Source organism: Miscanthus floridulus, chromosome 8, assembly GCF_019320115.1.
Source record: "Miscanthus floridulus cultivar M001 chromosome 8, ASM1932011v1, whole genome shotgun sequence".
Lineage (NCBI taxonomy): Eukaryota > Viridiplantae > Streptophyta > Magnoliopsida > Poales > Poaceae > Miscanthus > Miscanthus floridulus.
Genome location: NC_089587.1, coordinates 6,282,485 through 6,304,895, shown reverse-complemented (window position 1 = coordinate 6,304,895; position 22,411 = coordinate 6,282,485). Strand labels below are relative to the sequence as shown.

Genomic DNA, 22,411 nt, shown 5'->3' with positions numbered 1-22,411 from the left:
TTTTTCCTGTGGGTAAAATTCAAGAAATTGAGTAAGTACATTCTCCAGTGATTTTGAACAGACGTGATATTTAACTGGAGAAAAGGAAAGTTTTTCTAGTAAATGTTTATTTCCTAGAAATTGATTAATGGATTAAAGAAAATAGAAAAATCAATTTTTCCCTGTGGGTAAAATTCATGAAAAAGAGAGTTTTTCCACAGCCAAAGAAAAGTTGTTTATACTCCAGTTATTTTGAACCAATGTGGTATTTAATTGGAGAAAAAGAGATTTTTTCCGCTGCAAAAGAGAGTGTTGGTTTTTCAGTTATTTTGAACCAATATGGTATTTAATTGGATAAAAAGAGATTTGACATGATTATGATGTTGTTATTTTCTAACCAACGTTGTTAATAACAATATCATAATTTTAATGATTTATGCATTAATTCTACTTCTGCCCAACGGTGATGTAGAATTAGTGTATAAGAAAAGTTGATAATTTTAATGATTTATGCATTAATTCTACTTCTGCCCAACGGTGATGTAGAATTAGTGTATGAGAACAGTTATAAAAGTTAATGATTTATGCATTAATTCTATTCCTGCCCAACGGTGATGTAGAATTAGTGTGTAAGAACAATTGTGAAAGTTTATGATTTATGCATTAATTCTATTTCTACCCAACGATGATGTAGAATTAGTGTATAAGAATAGTTGTATGTTTTGATTTTGACCAACGTTGGAATCAAGGCATGCAAATGGTGTTATTTTTATGTTAAGAAAAATTTTGACCTAGTTTTTATCTTGTCTAAGGTGGACTGGGTAGTCACCTCACCGTGTTCCACTGAGTTTGTGGCACCGGTGAGGGAGACAAAAGAGAATGATGCCACTTGGGCAACTAAAGAGAGGGATTTTGAGTCCCAAAAGATATCATATGACTCCTTGGGCATAGGAAATGAATCACTACCAACAATAAAAAGTTTGGCTATGATAAAGAACATGATTGAACTTGCAATTGTGGGCTCAATCTCAGAGTGTGACACGGTCACCGAGTACCTCGATAGAATAAAGAGTCAGTTCACTGGCTCTTCAAAGACATGTGCTATCCAGCTGATAAAGCAGCTGGTGACAGATAGTCACTCTGATAATGGTGGCATAAGAGAGCTCACAATGCGTCGTCGAAATCATGGCACTATCGTTCAGGCCATATTTCGAGGGGGAGAATAGAAAGACTAGTTAAGAATGATATTCTTCCTCCATTAGAGCTCTCAGATTAAGAACAATACAGAGAATGCATAAAAGGAAAGTATGTAAAGAAAGATGACAAACGAAGCACAGGAATTTTATAGATTATTCACACTGACATCTGTGGTCGGCTTTCCTGTAAAGAGTGTGGATGGTTATGATTCGTTCATAACATTCACAGATGATTACTCCCATTATGGCTATATTTATCCAATCAAAGAAAGAAAAGATGTATTGGATAAATTTAAGATATTAAAGATTAAGATAGTCAGGTCTAACCGTGAAGGAGTACTACGGTCAGCATACCCTAAAAGAATGGCATAGTAGCCCAGTATTCTACACCGGGCGAACCTCAGCAGAATAGAGTAACTAAAAGAATCAATCGTACCCTGATGGATATGGTGGGCAGTATGATAAGTTACTCCACCTTACAGTTGAGCCTGTGGATGGAGGCGTTAAAAACCCCATTCATACTCTCAAAAGAGTACCAAGTAAGTCGGTGCCCAAAACACCGTATGAGTTGTGGACAGAAAGAGTGCTCTCACTAAACCACTTGCGTGTGTGTGGGGGAGCCCTGCTGAGGCTAAAGTAGTTAACCCAAACATTGGAAAGTTAGATCCCAAAACAGTAAGTTACCATTTCATTGGCTACACAGAAAAGTCAAAAGGTTTTCGTTTTCTACTGTCCAGAGAGACATACAAAGTTTGTGGAAACGAGACACGCTGTCTTCCTAGAGGATGAATTGATGAGAGGGAGCATGGTAGCTCGAGAAATTGACCTTGAAGTGAAGCGGGTGTATGCGCCCACTCCAATGATTCATAAGCCAATTTTCTCACTACCTGCTGTCGCTGCACCGACAGTGCTAGATACTGTGGTGCCAGCACCTGTTGTTATCCCACCTGTGGCAACAATGAATGACGACGAGGAACCTGTTCTTTAGGATTCTATAGAACCAATTGCCACACATGAGGGGGAGCAACAACAGCCTCAAATAGAAGATGTGCCAAATGTGAAGGCCCCTAGTAGGTCTCAAAGAGTTAGAAAATCAGCTATTTCTGCTGATTATGAAATATATAACACTAAGGAATTTCAAATGGAGGATGATCCCACCTCATTTGAAGAAGCCATGAGAAGTGATCATTCATCAAAGTGGCTTGAGGCCATGGAAGATGAAATGAAATCGATGAATGTCAATAAAATTTGGGACTTGGAAATAATTCCTAAAGGAGCCAAAACAGTAGGCTGTAAATGGGTCTACAGAACAAAACTTGACTCTCAAGGGAATATAGAAACATATAAAGCGTGACTTATGGCAAAAGGCTTTATGCAAAGAGAAGGGATTGATTACAATAAGACATTTTCTCCAGTCTCATGTAAAGTTTCCTTCAGAATCATAATGGCATTAGTGGCACATTACGATTGAGAATTACATCAGATGGATATAAAGACGTCATTTCTCAACGAAGACTTGGAGGAAAATGTTTACATGGCACAACCGAAAGGTTTTGTCATGGAAGGAAAAGAACGAATGGGATGCCACCTAAAGAAATCCATTTATGGATTAAAGCAAGCTTCAAGACAGTGGTACTTGAAGTTTGATCAGTCAATAAAGAATTTTGGGGTTTAAAAGAGAATGTAGAGGACAATTGTGTCTATGCAAAGATTAAGAATAGGAAGTTTATCTTTCCTTGTCCTGTATGTGGATGATATCTTACTTGCTAGTAGTGATGTCAGTCTACTACAGGAGACAAAGAAGTTTTATCCTCAAAACTTGATATGAAAGATCTTGACGAAGACTCATTCGTTCTAGGGACGAGATTCATCGAGATAGAAGAAAAAGGGTATAAGGACTGTCACAAAAGGCATACATGGAAAAGATCTTAAAGAAATTCAGTATGCACAAATGTAGTCCCTCACCTGCTCCTATAGTCAAGGGCGACAGATATGGGGATTTTAAATGCCCCAGGAACTAATATGAGCTCAATCGATAAAGTGAAAGTGGTTCCATATGCTTCAGCTGTCGGAAGCTTGCAACATGCTCAAGTATGTATGCGCCCTGACTTGGCATTTGTTACCGGGTTTTACTTGGCAGATTCCAGAGCAATTCTGGAATAGAACACTGAAATTAGTAAAGAAAGTCTTGCATTATTTGCAAGGAACGAAAGACCTCATGATGACATATAGAAGATCTGATTCACTCCACATGGTGGGATATTCAGATTCTGATTATGCGAGAGTGAATGCATATCCAGACGTGGATTTTCTATCATCTCGCAAAGGGGAGCTATTTCATGGAAAAGCTCAATGCGAACCGTCAGTACATCGTCCACAATGTATGATAGTTTGTAGTGTGTTATGAGGCAGCGGGTAGGTGAACTGACTAAAGAAGTTCATACCCGGTTTGAAGGTGGTTGACGACGTCTATAGACCACTAAAGTTATACTGCGATTATAATCTGGCAGTAAAGGATGCTCACAACATAAGTCAAGTGGTGCTGACAAACACATTGACATAGAGTATTATGTTGTGAAAGATAAAGTCCGGGATCAAGTCATAAATCTTGAGCATATAAGTACAGAAAGGATGCTCGCGGATCCGCTTATAAATGGCTTACCACCCAACATGTTCAGAGAACATGGTGTTCAGAGAACATGTAGCTAGAATGGGTTTAAGGGAAAGCCTAAAATTCCTGGACAAAAGAAGGTCCAAAGATAAGTATCTATTTCAGAACAGAGTTATGAGTTGTAGCTGTTAAGTCTATCGGCAATGGACCGTGACGATGAGACATGCTCTATGAGCTAATCTGTAATGGAATGAACAAAAGTAAATGATATGAAAGTGAAAGATGGAATAAGATCAAGGGGGAGAATGTTAGTTGATCTCCACCAATAGGCCCAACGGCCTATTGGGCCCTTGTCTCTGCTCCCTGATCAGGGGAGCCCAACCCTAACTGGTTGGTGGGCCCCTGTCGCACAGCACATACAAATAGAGAAGGTGGGGATTAGGGCTCGAAGAACGAGGTTCATCGGAGCCGCCACCCACTCAACAGAGAAACCCTAAAACCGATCTAAAGTAGTGCTGGAAGCGACGGGATGTGCCCCACCACCGCCGTCGCCCCTGTAGGTCTACACCGGCCCCTCTGGACCACCACTGTACCTCGCCACCGAGCCGGAGCTGCCTCGACACCGGTGTCCGCGAGGTCACGACGCTATTGTCCAGGGCGGATCTACGGGTTACACACAGAGGTACCAATCCTACGATTCTAACACATTCATGTACGTGTGGTGGAGGTTTATTTAGACAAGGCTATATATCTATCTTTGAAAGCGCACGGAAAATATGGTCGACACACAAACGCCGTCTCAATTATTTCAGTGGACATAGCCAACACACATCCATACGGATTGGAATATTTCGATTTCTCTAGTAGTGAAAGTCTTCTGCTAGCTGTTATATGGAACCAGGCTAACTGTCCTCAACTCTTGGTTTCCATTTTGTTTGAGACGGCGTTTATCTGACTATAGGTAGGGCGCCCCTGTAGGTAACCTTTCAGCGTCGCGGACTTGCGGTACCTTGGGTGCAAGTAAAAGTTTGGTCACTTCAAAAGGGACGCTGCCCCAGTTGAACATTCTTCTGTATTTAATTTTTGTATGCCGTGGGCTATAGGTCATTGCGACTTCGAGGCTTGATTGCATTGGTTTTCGATAGTTACCCGTTGGCCACTAGCTGCAATTCCACAGTTTATCAGAGGCTTACGTAAGGCTAGTCTCAGTGGAGGTTTCATCTCCTAGTTTTCAACACATCTATATTTTGGAAACAGTGCAGAAGAGTTTTATCTCCCATGAAACTATCTCTACTTCCATGAAACTTTTATCTTCTCTCTCTTCATCAAGACAGTGCCATGTCAGCCTATTTAATGCCCATGAAACTCTATGAAATCTCCATTGAGACTGGTCAAGCACTTACGTACAGAGGATCCACGTCACAAAGATCTGATACTAGTTTCCCGCCAATACACAGACATCCTAACGCGCACATAGATAAAGGTACGTATATTTTGCTACACTTACGAAGTAATCCGTAGCACTACACGAGGGCATGGTAACCAAATCAACGTGGCATTGATCTTCAGGTTTCTGTAGTGGTGGAACGCAACTAAATTGAGGTTATGGCTGGAATCACTAAACAATAATGCACCCTGTGCAGATTTTAGCACTAGCACCTTCTTATAAGACATTACTACTAGACGCCTCCTGGTAGGATCCGAGATCCTACCGGAGTTGCTGCATTGTAGAGATGGAAGAGGAGAGGGCGAGGCTTAGGCAAGCGGCGGCGAGAAGGCGTCGTGGTGACCACAGTGCGGCGAGCGAGAGAGAGAACGCATGGGCTTCAGGCGAAGCCTAGCAACCAAAAATGTTGCTCTGCTTGATTCATTCAATCACTGTTGCAGGATATTTATCCTTCCTAAACAACCATATATCAGATCCTGAATTCAAGGTCTAAACACTCTATTTTAAGGAAATATCAAATGAAAGGCTAATCTGGGCTATTAGCCCCCTAATGACCGGCGCCATCCTAGCCACTCGTGGCTCGATCTGCGCCTAGAGTAGTGTATGCCAATCATATCATCTCTCCTCGCCTCCTCAAATAGCTCGTCCTTGAGCTGAAAGTCATGGTAGAGGTCCTTGAAGGCTTGGAGCTATTCCCAGGTGGCGTCGTCGCTGGACATGCCATGCCACTGAATGAGGACGTGCCACGCTCACCGGCGCATTTGGGCACGCAGGGCGTGCTCTGGGGCTAGCAGAAGGCGGCCGTCCAGCGTGGGCGGTAGTAGTGGCGCCGACGCGGCAGGAGGGTCGCCTTTGTGGGGCATGAGCAGTCCAACGTGGAAGACATCGTGGAGCCGAGCGCCTTCTAGAAGCTAAAGTCGGTAGGTGACCTGTCTGATGCGTTCCAGCACCTAGAACGGCCCGGCATAGCGAGGGTCAAGTTTCCCCTTGGAGCGGGGCTCGAGGGAGTGCATCGTGCGGAGAAGGAGGCACAGCCATAGCCCACCGCAAACTCCAAGTCGCGGTGATGGGCGTCATAGTGCTACTTGGACAGCTGCTGTGCTTGGAGAAGGCGTTCCCGGACCTCGGCCAGGAAGTCATCCCGCTCACGGAGGAGGACGTCGACTTTGTCCGTCTTGGTAGTGCCTGGCTTGTACGGCAACAGCGGCGGGGGCGGCCGGCCATAGACCACCTCGAAAGGAGTGGCACGAAGGGTGGTGTGGAACGACGTGTTGTAGCAATACTCTACCCATGACAGCCAATCAACCCACGCCCGAGGCTGATCGCCAGTAACGCAACAAAGGTTCATGGCAAGCACCTTGTTGACAACCTCCGACTGGCTGTCCTTTTGAGGATGGAAGGCCTTACTCATGTGTAGTGTGACACCCGCCACCTTGAAGAGGTCGCGCCAAATGAGGCCCGTGAAGAACGAGTCCTGGTCGCTGACGATTGAGGAGGGGAAGCTGTGCAGGTGGACCACCACCTCAAAGAAGGCGCGGGCGATGGAGGCGGTGGTGTAGGGGTGGCCGAGGGCGATGAAGTGTGCATACTTGGAGAAGCAGTCAGCCACGGTGAGGATGACGGACTTGCCGTGTACCTTGGGCAGGCCCTCGACAAAGTCCATCAAGATGTCGGCCCACACCTAGGACGACACGTGGAGGGGTTGTAGGAGCCTTGCTGGCTATAAGGTCTCCATCTTGTTGCGCTGACAGGTGCTGCAGATTCGCACGAAGTCACGTACGACGGCGCGATCGCCAGGGATATGAAGAAGTCACCCCGGAGGCGCTGGAGGGTCTTCTGGATGCCCTCATGGCCGACCGTGTGCTCCAAGATGAGGACTTGGTGGCGTAGGTCAGCATGATCCAAAACATAGATGCGCGAACCATGGAGTAGGCCGTCGGTGACGCGCACGGCTCACCAAGGCCACCGTCCCAGAGCTGCTGAAGGACATGGCGGCCATCTTCGGTGGTAGACGTGGCAGCGCATATGTCGTCGAGGAGGCGGAAGGATGGCCCCGACAGCACATGGGCCGAGCCATCAGCGTTGGCCAGGGCGTCAGCGTCACGGCGGGACAGCGTGTCGACCACCGTATTTAGCCGTCCCAGGATGTACTCCACCGTGAAATCGAACTCAAACAGCTTGCTGATCCACTGGTGCTGCGACACGGTAAAGAGGCACTAGTCGAGCAAGAACTTCAAGCTGAAGTGATTTGTGCGGATGAGGAAGCGACGTCCCCAAAGGTACGGCCTCCAGTGGCGAACGATCTGCACAAGGCCGATCAACTCATGCTCGTAGGTCACCAGCTTGAGGTGGCATGCAGCAAACGATCGGCTGAAGAAGGTGAGCGGTCCGTCGTCTCGGTGGAGTACGGCGCCAAACCCTACACTGGAGGCGTCATAATTGACGATGAACGGCTTGTCAAAGACTGGCATTTGGAGGACAGGGCCAATGGACAAGGCGCGCTTCAGCACCTAGAACGCTGCATTGGCCTCGTCAGACTAGGTGAAGGAGTCCTTACATAGTAGCCTGGTGAGGGACGCCACGATGATGCCGAAGTCACAGATGAACTTGCGGTAGTAGTCGGTGAGGCCGAGTAACCCGTGTAGGCCGCGGGCTGAGCGTGGCACCAGCCATGAGGCGATGGCGTCCATCTTGTTGCTGTCCATCATGACGCCATTCACAGAGATGGTGTGGCTGAGATAAGCGACCGAAGGGGCCCCGAAGGAGCACTTCGACCGCTTGAGGTGGAGGTGATGCACCCGAAGCGCGTCGAGGATGATGTGGACGTGTTGCAGGTGCTCAGCCCATGACGAGTTGTAGATTAGTATGTCATTGAAGAACACAAGGATGAACCTACGTAGGAAGGGGTGGAGTACAACGTTCATGAGGGCCTAGAAGGTGGTCGACGCATTGGAGAGCCTGAACGACATCATGAAAAATTCGAAGTGACCGTGATGCATTTGGAACGCCGTCTTCTCGATGTCAACCGTGTGCATGCACACCTGGTGGTAGCCAAAGCGGAGGTCAAGCTTGGTCAAGAAGCGCGCGCCATGGAGCTCAACGAGGAGCTCATCGACCACCGGGATCAGGAATTTGTCCTTCAAAGTCTTGTCTTTAAGGGCACGGTAGTCGATGCATAAGCGCCATGTGTCATCGGCCTTACGCACTAGGAGGACGAGGGCAGAGAAGGGTGACGTGATGGGCCTGATAATGCCCTAGGTGAGCATAGCTCGTCCTTCTAGAGTTGTGGGTAGCGTTAGGGCCGGATAGCGACCAGCGTAGTCTCGGGTAGTAAATGGATGCGTTGATCATAGGGCTACGCCGGGGGTAGGTCGTGCGGCTCTTCGAGGACATCTCACTGAACTAGAGCAGCAGCCGGTGCAGGAGTGGGTGACCGGGCGCTGCAGCAACCACGCGGGCAGGCAGCTCATGGATGTCATCGTGGGGGGAGCCGATGCCCTTCCAGAGGATGCGCTGAGACCCTCACATGAAGGCCATGCCTAGGTCCTCAAAATCCTAGAGGATCGGCCCGAGGGTGCGCAGGAAGTCGACGCCGAGGATCACGTCGAAGCCCCCAAGTTGATGCTAAAATAGCTAATGGAGAACACCTCAGTGCCTATGGCCATGGCGATGGGCGACCCCTTCATAGGGAACAAGGTTCCCGTTGACCACGGCATCCGCATGGTGGGGTGGGCCAATGTGGACAGCTAGAGTTGGCACATGACCCCGGCGTTGATGAAGTTGTGCGTCGAGCCAGAGTCAAGGAGCGTGAGGAGGTGGTGCCCGTGGATGTAGACATGGAGGTGCATCATAACCTCCATGTGGATACCAGAAATCGCATGGAGGGAGACGATCGGCTGAGTGGCTGTAGCCTCAGCCGCCGTGTGGTCAGTAGCCTCGTCAGGGAAAGCCGCGATGGCCGTGACCTCCGTGGGAACATCATCATCGAGGTAGTCGGCTGCCTCCAAGAAGAAGAGCCACTGGCATTGGTGCCCGCGAACATAAGGGTCAATGTAAGGAAAATGGATCCTAGGCCCATTTACTTTGGATTTTGGTGTTTGTTGACCAACACAACCAAATTGGACTAATGAATTTGCAAGTGATTGTTTTGTAGTTCAATAAGGTGCAAGATGTGACTTGGACGAAGGTGACATGATGATCCAATGATCAACATCTTAAGCAAGACCCTAGAAGCACAAGAGAAGACCCAAGATATCAAGCAAAGTCCAAGCATGAAGATAGAAACCAAGCCAAACGCAAGATCGCGAAGAAACGAGCTTCACAGAGGTGACCAGACGTGACCCTTATAGGGACCGGACACGTCCGATCAGTTGCTCGGCAACTGCAGGTGTCAGTAGCAGCGACCAGACACTGAGGACTAAAAGTGACCGGACACGATGATGGCACTGTTCACTATTGCGACAATAGCTCAGCACTGATCGAACGCTGGAGGGTGATCGACCGGACGTAGGAACTGCAGCGTCCAATCAAGTCCAGAGAGGTTCTAGAGCGGCAAAAGCGCGACTAGACGTGTTTGATCAACAGTGACCGGACTCGGTAGTGCATCGGATCAACGCGTGCGCTCTAACGGTCAAGACGACCAGACGCGTCCGGTCAGGACGAAAGCAGCGTCCAGTCAGTAGCAGAAAGGTGGGTTTCACCCCCAATGGCTACTTTCTCAGTGGGGCTTATAAATATACCCCCAACCGGCCATTTGAGGAGAGTGGAGCTGAGAAAACATACCAAGGGTGTTGATACACCATTTTAGTGATCTCCACTTGCATAGTGCTTAGTGATTCATTAGGTTATTAGCGTAGGTGCTTTACAAAGTGCTTAGGTTGATTAGACCACCGCTTATGCGCTTGCTCTGGGTTTAGGTCTAGTGTTTAGTGAGGTTTGCATACCTCTTACTAGGTGCTTGCGTGCACTATTGTTGTACATCGGAGGGGCTTGTAGTCTTGCGAGATCACACAAACCGCGTTTGTGGTGTGGCCGTCACCGTGTATCGGAGGGAACAAGGCCCGCGACGTTTCGGTCGAAAGCTTGATAGTGAAGACGACGGGGAGCGGTCCGGGAGAGGCTTGCCAAAAGGCACACCAGAGACCCAGTTGCGCATGGGGAAATGCCCGGGTCTATCCATAGAGTTACCCGACTGGGAGCTTGGCCCTTGCGAGGGATTCCTTGCGAGGGGCTCCAACAAGGACTAGGGGAAGCTTGCGCGCTTCTCGATACCTCAGTAAAAATACCGGAGTCATCGACGGGAGTTTGCATATCTCTACCCTACTCTTTAGCTTCCGCATTTACATTGTTTGCATAACTCCTTTTGTGGTAGAGATAGCAATACACTAGTAAAACCGTAGTTGCACATTTAGATAGTTTATCTTTTGCATAGGTTTTTGCTAAGGGTAGAAAAAGAGGCCATAGTTTAGAATTAGAGTTTTTAATTTGCCTAATTCACCCCCCTCTTAGGCGTCATGGTCCCCTTTCAATTGGTATCAGAGCCGGTTGGCTCAATTTGGACCTTTGGCTACATCGCCGTTGAGTCGACGCTATTTAGAGTGGTTGGGATGGATACCTCTAGGCCTTCGCACTTTGACAGCACTAACTTCCCCTACTGTAAAACTAGAATGGCTTGTCACCTTGAGGTGGTAGATTTGGATGTTTGGAGAGTCACTTGTGATGGGATCAAACCCATTAAGAATCCCAATAAACCCACAAAGAATGAAGAAAAAGAAATTCATTTCAAGCTAGGGCTAAAAATTGCTTGTTTGAATCTTTTAGCATGGATGTGTTTAACCAAGTGTTCACTTTAAATATAGCACATGAAATTTGGTTAAAACTCCGAAAGCTCCACGACGGCACAACTAATGTCCGTGAGCAAAAACATTCTCTAGCTAAACAAAATTATGATTCCTTTAAAATAAATGATGATGAACTTGTTCGTGATATGTATTCTCGTTTGAATCTAATTATCAATGAGCTCCATTCAATAGGATTAACAAAGCTAGATGATGCGGACATCGTGAGGAAGATCATCTCTGTGCTACCACAAAAGAAATATGCAAGCATCATCACCATCCTTCACAATATTGAGGACTTGAGCACCATGACCCCGGCCATAGTCATTGGCAAGATAGTGGCATTTGAAGTGTCACGCAAGATGGGTCAAGAAGAAGCCTCTTCATCAAGCAAAGGCAAAGCTCTCGCATGTAGTAAGAAAGAGAAGATGAAGAGCAAGCAAGTTGAGACAAGCTCAAGCTCAAGCTCGTCAAGTGAAGATGAAGAAGAATATGAGGATGAGGATGATGATGATGATGATGATGATGATGATGATTCAAGTGATGATGATCAATCTTCCTCCTCCACCTCCGACCTTGATGAAGAATCAATCAAACTTATCAACAAAGTGGAGAAGATTATCCAAATACTCAATGTCAAGGGTGTGCCCATCCAAATTAAAGATTTCATCTTCACCAATCAAAAAAATGAGCAAACAAAGAAATGATGCTATGGATGCGGCAAGTTGGGGCACTTTGTGGAAGTTTGTCCAAACAAGCCCACACCCAAGACAAAGAAGGCATGCAAGAACAAAGCCCTCACATCAATAAGATCATGGGATGATTCTTTAAGTGAAGAAGAAGATCACGACAAGAGACGCGGGCACAAACACTCATCATCAAGCTCTTCTAATGTGTGCCTTATAGTATGAGGTAATGAAAGCTCATCCTCTAGTGAGAGTGATAGTGATGATAAAATACCTTCTCTTAATGAACTTGTGCAAGAAAATCTTAAATATGCTAAGGCTTGAGCTAGCCAACAAAAGAAGCTAAAAATGTTGCAAGAAAAGCTAGATAGTTCACAAGAAGCATATAAAACCTTGCTTGAACAATATGAAACATTTGCTAATCTCAATATTGAACTATCTACTAAAATTGAGCAACTTGAGGCTAGTGCAACAACAAATGCATGCACAATCAATGATGATCAACTTGTAAAGAAAAATGAACAATTAAAAGAAAAGTTAGCTAGCTCACAAAATGCTTATAAAAGTTTGCTTGCTAAAATGGAAACCATGTGCAAACATTGTGATGAGCTAACTCATAAAGTTGCTAATCTTGAAGCCGTCAGTACAACCCCCACCAAGGCACCTAAAAAGAAAAATTCAATCTTTAACATGCCTAAAAAGGATGCTTCTACTTCTTGCAATGATTTATGTTTGGACTCACCCTTGTGCAACCAAGTTTGTGTTGAGAAAGTTGTTGTAGATACATGCACACAAGAGGTTGCAATGGAGAATGAGCAACTCAAGCAAGAGGTGGATTGCCTTACCAAGGACTTGACTCAAGTAAATGGCAAAATGGAGCAAGCCCAACTTCATCAAGATAACACCGTCAAGGGAGTGAAGAAGCTTGATGAAGGACAAATCGTGGTTTGCTATGTATGCCACAAGGAAGGCCACAAGTCCTATGAGTGCAAGGTGAAGAATGGGGGAGGAGCAAAGAAGAAAGAGAAAAAGCAAACAAGCAAACTCTCTAACACCTACACCAACAAGGTGGATAAGAAGGCCTCTACACCATACTTGTTAAAGAAGAAAAATGACAAGGTGGTGGCCATCAAGGTGAACAAGCAAGCCAACAATGGGGTCAAACGCTTTTGGGTGCCAAAAGAGATCATTTCAAATATGAAGAGCACCAAGAAGGTTTGGATCCCGAAAGGGAAGTGAGAAGTCCGATGGACATTGGGGAATTTGGAGACTTGGCAAAGTTTGGGTGCATTTCATGGGGTGCATCATTATGGACAAGGTAATTGCCAAGTGGGTTAGTCAATACTATGGAGCCAAATTCCCCTTCCCATGTTAGGTAACTAGATTTAATTTCTTTCAATTGGTATCAAGATTCAAATTCTTGCCATTTCAATTAGCATATCTCCGTATTTACATTGTTTGCATAACTCCTTTTGCGGTAGAGATAGCAACATACTAGCAAAACCGTAGTTGCACATTTAGATAGTTTATCTTTTGCATAGGTTTTTGCTAAGGGTAGAAAAAGAGGTCATAGTTTAGAGTTAGAGTTTTTAAATTACCTAATTCACCCCCCTTAGGCGTCATGGTCCCCTTTCAGTCATCGCAGTTGTAGCAGAGCCCTTGTCATCAATGTTCTAGCATCTCCGCCGGTGTGAGACGGCGGAAGGCGCTAGGCAGTGCCGAAAAGGCGGGCATGGGTGGGGGCGCAGGCAAAGCCGGCCCAGCATCCGGCGCCATGGGGATTCTGCTAGCTAGGCGCGGTGGTGTAGGCAGGACCGGTATTGGTCGCTGCAGTGGCCGAGTGGCATGCTAGGCAGGCACTGGAAGGGAGGCCGTGGCACGACGTTCGTTTGCCCGTGCGAGATGCATCACTATCTGGAGGTCTTGCGGCTCCCACAGCTCGACGTCCACCGGATGTGCTCTGGGAGTTCACCCACATACAACTCCGCCTTCTGGAGCAGCGACAGGTTGTGGGCATGGCACATCACCACATTGTAGCGGTTGGAGTATTCCTAGACCATGGACAGGAAGGGTTGATGGGCGAGCTCGGACTACCGAGTGCCACGGACAGCTGGCCCAAAGCAAAGATTGCAGTGCTCCTTGAAGCGTTCCCAGCTGGGCATGCCCTCATCTTGCTCTAGCGCATAGTACCAAGTCTGGGCTATGCCGATCAGGTTTTAGGAGGTGAGCCAGACATGATCCGAGGCCAAGGTGCATTGGCCCTGAAAAAACTACTCACAACAGTTGAGCCAGTTGAGGGGATCCTCGAAGCCATCAAAGGTGTAGAAATTCAGCTTGTAGAAGCAAGGAGGGGCCATGCCCGGCACTGCGCCAGGTGCTGGGGCCTCTAGAGCGCCAAGGTATGGGGGCGTGTCGGGTTGCGGAATGCCGAATGGGCATTGGGGGCTGACGCCATATGGGAATTGGCATTTCGCACCCACCCTGAGGGGGGGGGGACCTGCGTCCTGTAGGTACTGGTGGCTCAGCCCACCAATCAAGGATGGGGGCACGACCATGGGTTGTTTTTGTGGAGATCGAGCTGATGGTGAAGACGAGAGCGCCCGCGGTCGTGAACGCAGGGGTGCCCACCGAAGGCATGGCAAAGGAGGGGATCGGTGATGGAGAATGTGGCATGTGGATTTGGTGGATGGGCAGTGGGGCGATGGTGGGTGAAAGGGTGGTGTGCGATGGGATGGTAGGGGGAATAGCCGGCATCGATAAGGCCGTTGTGCCGTAGCCCAGCAACCCATAGGGAAAACCGGTGGGAGGGTGGCGGCGGACGATGGTGGCGGCGGTGGGTGGGATTCGATGTGGGAGAGGCGCGCGGAGATGTCGGCGATGGGGCGTGCCAGATATGCAATTGCCATGGCCACTGGATCAGACGTGGGTGCGGAGGACGCAGCCGGTGGCGCAGAGATAGCGGGCGGCGATGAAATGGCCAGTGGCAGTGGCACCTTGGGCTGGATCATGCCTGTGTCATCACCTGACATAGCTGATACCTGATTCATAGGATCTGAGATCCTGCCAAAGTTGTTGCGGAGATTGTAGGGATGGAAGAGGAGAGGGCGAGGCTTAGGCAAGCAGCAGCAAGAAGGCGCCTTGGTGACCACGGTGCGGCGAGCGAGCGAGAGAACATAGGGGCTTCAGGCGAAGCCTAGCAACCAAAAATGTTGCTCTGCTTGATTCATTCAATCACTATTGTAGGATATTTATCCTTTCTAAACAACCATCTATCAGATCCTGAATTCAAGGTCTAAACACTCTATTTTAATGAAATATCAAATGAAAGGCAAATCTAGGCTATTAGCCCCTAATGACTGGCGCCATCCTAGCCACTCGTGGCTGTGTGCCTAGAGTCCCCCCTCCTGTTGGGGGATGCATATTCTTTTTTCATTTCTTTTTGTTCTGTACATATACATGCTATCAATGGCGAGAAAATTGCATTTTTAGCAGCCCAAACAATGCCCTTCGCAAAACTAGCATCCGAAACATTGTTTTCGTAAAAATAGCAGCCAAAACATTTCTTCTTATTTTCTTTACCATTTTTGCTTTTTTCTTCTTTCTCTTTATTTCTCCTAAAATCTGGATGAATCTGCCCCTGTGCTAATTTTCGTGTTGAACCTTAGTTTAGGCGTTTTTCGTGTTGAACCTTAGTTTAGGCGTGTCTTTCGCTGAGGAATAAACTGCATGTTGGGAGGATGGCATGTATGGTTTTGCAGTATTACAGTGTAGTACCAAGAACATACTTGAGTGTTACATGGAAAATACATTCTTCTGAGTGTCGATGGCAGTTCTTGGACTCCCTGTTAGATAATCTGCTGTATCCCTATGTGAATGCACGGCGGGGGAAGGTGGCGCCGAAAAGGTATCCTGCTATGGTACTATAGCCATAGCAGGGGCAGGCATCGAATGGCTCACCTGTCGAGCTATAGCCACAGCAGGAGCAGGCGCCAGAGTCAGCCCTGCTATGTTATGTAGTCACTGTTGCAGCATAGCAGCTGTACTAGGACTAGATGGATAGAGTTATATATATAGTTTGCCACTGCAACTCAGTAAAGAGAGAGTTCCGATTTGCCATCTCCTATACAGAACTCCGGCCAACGCTGGTGCCTCTGCTATGTGTGTATGCTCTGTTCTCCCTCCCTTCTTCTACCTCTAGCCATAAGTGTGTGGTCGGACAACGTTTGTCGTAGTCGATAAGACTGGTGAGTGGTCGACTCACCTAAGCTGGTGGTCGGTAAGACTCGTGAGTGGTCGACTCACCTGAGCCGGTGATCCTATGGGCCAACAAGTGGTATCAGAGCCATACAAGCGCCATCGCTGGACTAACCGCTGGCGATGATGGACTGTTCAGAGATGGGCGGCAACAGTGGCACTGCTATGGCTGCCTAGCCACGATAGGAGGTCATTGTTCGTATGGTGCGGGAGGTCAGCGGCACTAGTTGGCCGACGTTGACTCGCACCAACTATGGAGAGTGGTCGGTGACCATGAAGGTCAAGCTCAGAGCTCGACGGCTCTGGAATGCTGTTGACAAGGGCACCGACAATGAAGAAGATGACATGTCAGCGTTAGAGGCTATCCTCGCTGCTGTATCAGCAGAGTACTAGGAGCCGTTGGGGGGCGAAGAGCTCTGCTAAGGAGGCGTGGGATGCCATTGCGGCGATGCGCATCGGTTCCGACCGCTCAAAGAAGGCGACGGCCCAGCTTCTGAAGCAGGAGTATGCCAACCTTAAGTTCAAAGATGGTGAATCAGTGGAGGACTTCTCTCTCTACCTGCAGATGCTCATCAGCAAGCTGAAGAGCCATGGCGTCACCATCAACGAAGAGGAGGCTGTCTCTAAGTACCTTTACTCCGTGATGGCAAAGTACATCTAGATCGCTCTCTCCATAGAGACGATGCTGGACTTATCCACCCTTATCATTGAGGATGTGACAGGCTGTCTGTGGCGGTGGACAAACACCTAGAGCAGGCGATATCAACGAAGGACAATGGCAAACTACTGCTGATAGAGGAGGAGTGGGCTGCTCGGAGGAACTCTAGGGTAGCTTCCTCTAGTTGCGGTGGCGATGGCAAGCGCCACAGCAAGGCTTCTTCGGAGAAGAAGAAGCAGGTCGGCCCCAACACCTGTCGGCGCTATGGGAAGATAGGCCATTGGGCACGGGAGTGCCCAAATCATAAGCAAGATAAGATGGCTAAGGCTCATCTAGCACAAGCTAGTGATGATGATGAGGCCACTATCCTAATGGTAACGTTCTGTACACTGCATGACGTCGAAGCCAAGGAGAAGGGAGAGGTGATGGCGGTGAAAAGACCTAGGAAGGCCCTAAAAGCTGTCAACCTCGATGAACCACACGCCCAAGTCCATCTCGGACGTGTGGGTGGCGAGCAGGAGCAGCGGTGGTATCTGGACTCCGGTGCCAGCAACCACATGACGGGCTCCAAGGTAGCCTTCTCCAAGCTCGACGACGATGTTACCGGTACGGTGAAGTTTGGTGATGGCTCAAGGGTGGCAATCCAAGGGCATGGCACCATCCTCTTCAGGTGCTAGAACAGCAAGCACCGTGCACTAACGGATGTATATTACATCCCGCAGCTGCGTTCAAGCATCATCAGCATTGGCCAGCTAGATGAGCGCGGTAGCGAGATACTGATCAAGGTTGGAGTCCTTAGGATCAGGGACTAGGAGCAGCAACTTCTTGCCAAGGTGAAGAGGTCCCAGAACTGGTTGTACCTGCTCGACTTGAAGGTGGAGCAGCCGGTGTGCCTGGCGGCAAGGCACACCGTGGAACCATGGTTGTGGCATGCCCGGTTCGGACATCTCAGTTTCGACGTGCTTGGTCGGCTAGAGAAGATGGTCTGAGGGCTACCCCACATCGAGCACGGAGGCGAGCTATGTGATAGCTGCCTGGCCGAGAAGTAGATGAGGCTGCCATTCCCAAAGGCGGCCAAGTATCGCGCGGGTGACGCTCTCGAGCTCGTCCACGGTGACCTCTATGGTCCGATCACGCCAGCCACAAATGGTGGTCGGCAGTACTTCCTCCTGCTCATGAATGATTATAGTCGCTACATGTGGCTGCAACTCCTGACGACCAAGGACGAAGCGGCGGCGGTGATCGAGAAGTTCAAGATACACACGGAGGCCGAGAGTGGCAAGAAGCTACGCGTGCTGAGGATAGATCATGGCGGTGAATTCACTTCGGTGGAGTTCGCTGCGTACTACGCGGATCAGGGTATGGTATGACACCACACCGTGCTGCACTCGCCACAATAGAATGGCATGGTGGAGCGATGGAACCAGACGGTGGTCGGCATGGCTCGATCCATGATGAAGGCCAAAGGCATGCTGGCAAGGTTCTGGGGTGAGGCTGTGACCACAGCGGTGTTTATCCTCAACCGCGCTCCCACCAAGGCCCTAAAGGGTAAGACGTTGTTCGAAGCTTGGCATGGACGCAAGCCGAGCGTGTCCTTCCTCCGAACATTCGGCTGTATCGGCCACATTAGGAAGACGAAGCCGATCCTCACCAAGCTGGAGGACAGGAGCACACCGATGGTGTTCCTAGGCTATGCGGAGGGTACCAAGGCATACCGGCTCTACGACCCACGCGGAGACAAGGTGCTTGTCTCGCGCGATGTCGTGTTCAACGAGAAGGCAGCTTGGGACTAGAACAGTTTGAGCATGGGGGAAGCTGGAGGCTTCACCAGCACCTTCGTTGTCGAGCACTTGGTCATCCACGGTGGTGGAGACGCTGGGGAAGAGGTGCCGAGCACTCTGGGAGGGGTGCCGAGTACTCCAGCAATAGAGCCGAGCACTCCGAGAGGAGTGCCAAGCACTCCAGGAGTAGAGCCAGGAGGTCCTATAGTGGTGCCAACCACTCTAGGACGGGTGTCGAACACTCCCGTAGCGGAGCCAAGGGGTCTTGCAGTGGTGCCGACCACAACAAGACGGGTGCCGAGCACTCTAGGAGGGGTACAGACCACTCCAAGAGTGGTGATGAGCTGTCCTAGAGTAGTGCCGAGCACTACAGCTAGGGTGCCGAGCACTACAGGTGCTATGCCGAGCACTCTGGCAGAACAGGGAACTCAATCGACGCCAATCGAGTTCACCTCACCTCCAAGTGACATCACTGAATTCGTGGATGCCTTCCATGAAGGTGAGGAGGTGCGATTTCATAGGCTGGGCGACATCATCGATGGCACAGGGCCCTCAGGCCTAGTAGGTAGGCTGCTCAATGACTTAGAGCTGCTTCTCATCAGTGCAGAGGAACCACCCATGTTTGCGCTGGCTGAACGCAATGGAAATTGGTGACGAGAAATGCTAGAGGAGATGAAGGCAATCAAGGAAAACGTGACTTGGCAGCTCATCGATCCACCTCCAGGATGCCGTTCGATCAGCCTGAAGTGGGTGTACAAAGTCAAACAGGACGAGCACGGCGCCATTGTCAAGCACAAGGCGTGCCTCATGGCCCGTGGCTTTGTTCAGCGCGAGGGCATCGACTTCGAGGAAGTCTTTGCACCGGTAGCATGCATGGAGTCTGTCCGATTGCTACTTGCTTTGGCAGTAGCAAAGGACTGGCGCGTCCATCACTTGGACGTAAAATCGGCCTTCCTAAATGGTGAGCTGGCGAAGACGGTCCTCGTCAGGCAACCTCCAGGTTTCACCATCAAGGGAACGGAGCACAGGATGCTCTGGCTGAGCAAGGCACTCTATGGGCTGCTGCAAGCCCCACGAGCGTGGAACGCCAAGCTTGACGCCACGCTAGGCGAGCTTGGGTTCACAAGGTGCGCAACCGAGCACGCGCTCTATACACAGCGACGGGGGAAGGAGGAGCTCGTTGTCGGCGTGTATGTGGATGACTTGATCGTCACCGGCGCACGTGCGGAGGACATCGACAGCTTCAAGCGTGAGATGGCAGCTCGTTTTCGAATGAGCGATCTCGGGGCGCTCTCCTACTACCTCGGCATCGAGGTGAGACAGGGGAAGGAGGCACTCACGCTCGGTCAGAGCGCGTACACCTCAAAGCTGTTGGAGCGGAGCGGCATGGCTGAGTGCAAGCCATGCGTGACTCCAATGGAGGAGCAGCTGAAGCTGACGAAAGTCAGTACCACGGCGAAGGTGGATGCAACACTCTACCGGAGCATCGTCGGCGGTCTATGCTACCTAGTCCACACGAGGCCGGACATTGCGTTCACCGTGGGCTACGTCAGTCGCTTCATGGAGGATCCCAGAGAGGATCACTAGGCTGCAGTGAAGCGGCTACTGCGCTACATCAAGGGAACGGTGGATCAGGGGATCATCTTTCCCAAGACCGGCGGGAGTAGGCTGTAGCTCACTATGTTCAGTGACGCAGACATGGCGGGGGACATCGACGGATGGTGGAGCACCTCTGGCGTGCTCGTCTTCCTCAGGTCGACTCCAATTTTAGGGCTATCGCTGAAATAGAAGGTGGTGGCGCTATCTACGTGCGAGGCAGAGTATGTTGCAGCGGCCACAACGGCATGCCAAGTTGTGTGGCTGCGCCGGCTGCTGGGTGAGCTGATCAGTGCGGAAGCTCACCCACCAGCACTGATGGTGGACAACCAGCCCACCATCGCCCTCGCGAAGAATCCGGTTCTCCATGACCGGAGCAAGCACATCGACGTGAAGTTCCACTTCCTCAGGGACTGTGTCGATGGAGGGCAGATCGTCATCGAGTTCGTCAAAACTGGTCGGCAACTCGCGAACGTCCTCACCAAGCCGCTCGGCCGTCTTCGACTCACGGAGCTGAAGGAGATGATCGGCATGGAGGGGGTTATAGGGTTAGCAGCAGGATTAGGGGGAAGAATTGTTAGATAATCTGCTGCATCCCTGTGTGAATGCACGGCAGGGGAAGGTGGCGCCGAAAAGGTATCCTGTTGTGGTATAGCCACAGCAGGGGCAGGAGCCGAACGGCTCATCTGCCGAGCTGTAGCCACAGCAGGAGCAGACGCCAGAGTCAGCCCTGCTGTGTTATCTAGTCACTGTTGTAGCATGACAGCTGTACTAGGACTAGATGGATAGAGTTGTATATATAGTTTGCCACTGCAACTCAGTAAAGAGAGAGTTCGAATTTGCCATCTCCTATACAGAGCTCCGGCCAACGCTGGTGCCTCTGCTGTGTGTGTATGCTGTGTTCTCCCTCCCTTCTTCTACCTCTAGCCATAAGTGTGTGGTCGGACAACGTTTGTCGTGGTCGGCAAGACTGGTGAGTGGTCGACTCACCTGAGCCGGTGATCCTGTGGGCCAACACTCCCTACTTTTTACAAAGGCCTGTTGAGAGATCTTGTGGTTCATACACTGAATGCTTTTCTTACACTGAATATGAGAAAGAAACTCCGTTGAACTTTCATATTCTGAATACTCTACTGGACGCCAATGCTCTGTACTAGGAGCAAATGTCATATTGTGAGTATTCACAATCAACCCATATAAATGACAGACTCTATAGCCGTGTCGAAAAGGCTAATATACACTTCATACATCATATTACATTGTTACTCGAGAAGAAAGGAAAACATGTGCCATCCAGGAGCAGGATCTCTGTGGGAATCCTGCTGGGGTTTTGCAGTATGTCATGTTTCCCACCGAACCCACTTCTATCTTGCAAGCCATTGCAATTCTACCAGTAGCATACACCTTTTTTTTGAAAAGTACTAGTAGCATAATCTTGACTGACATTCACAGATGATATAGCATACTCTCTTCTGGGTGTTGCCACAAGCCTAATGACACACTCGGGATACTTTTTCCCTCACCAATCCTAGTTATATATACATCTTTTACAGTATTTGGTGAGTGGTATGCAGGCCCAATCTGCCGTCATTGTAAAGGAATATGGGAAAGGAAACACATGCACTTAGTTCATAATAGGTATTTAGAGCAAAAGTCACTGAGACGAAGTAGCAGTTTCTTGTGGACATTGACAAAATGTGTACATGTCATCTGTGCGACACCACTTTGATGAGCAATGATCACTGATAACATATAGTAACAAGACCAGCAAGTACTAGTAAGCCAAGGTGACAAACAAACCTAGGTTCCACGAGATTACATACACAAAAAAACTAACACTTATTTTTGATGTGCTAAGGATAGCATAAACCATACTGTATAATTTGTTAGATAATCTACTGCTTCCTTGTAATGCACGGCAGGGGAAGGCGACGCCGAAAAGGCCCCCTGCTGTGGTACTGTAGCCGCTGTAGAGGCAGGCGTCGAACGGCTCACCTGCCGCATTGTAGCCACATGCAGGGACAGGCGTAGAAGTCAGTCCTGTTGTGTTATCTAGTCACTGTTACAGTATGACAGCTGTACTAGGACTAGATGGACAGAGTTGTATAAATAGCTTACCACTGCAACTCAGTAAAGAGAGTTCAGATTTGCCATCTCCCATACAGGGCTCCGGCCAACGCTGGTGTCTCTTGTACTGTGTGTGTATGCTCTGTTCTCCCTCTTCTTCTACCTCTAGCCATAGCGTGTGGTCGGACAACGTCTGTTCGTGGTCGGCATGTCTAGTGAGTGCTCGGCAACACTAGCGGGTACTCGGTAAGACTGGTGAGTGGTCGACTCACCTGAGCCGGTGATCCTGTGGGCCAACA

At 49.1% G+C, this 22,411-nt stretch overlaps 1 protein-coding gene across 1 annotated transcript; it reads left to right on the top strand.

Moving 5' to 3' along the window:
* The first annotated feature begins 16,458 nt into the window (after positions 1–16,458).
* Positions 16,459–17,345, top strand: LOC136468486 (uncharacterized). Its single transcript, XM_066467047.1, has 2 exons — positions 16,459–16,637; positions 16,733–17,345. The coding sequence occupies exons 1-2, from the start codon at positions 16,459–16,461 to the stop codon at positions 17,343–17,345; spliced, it is 792 nt and encodes a 263-aa protein (XP_066323144.1).
* Positions 17,346–22,411: the final 5,066 nt, after the last annotated feature.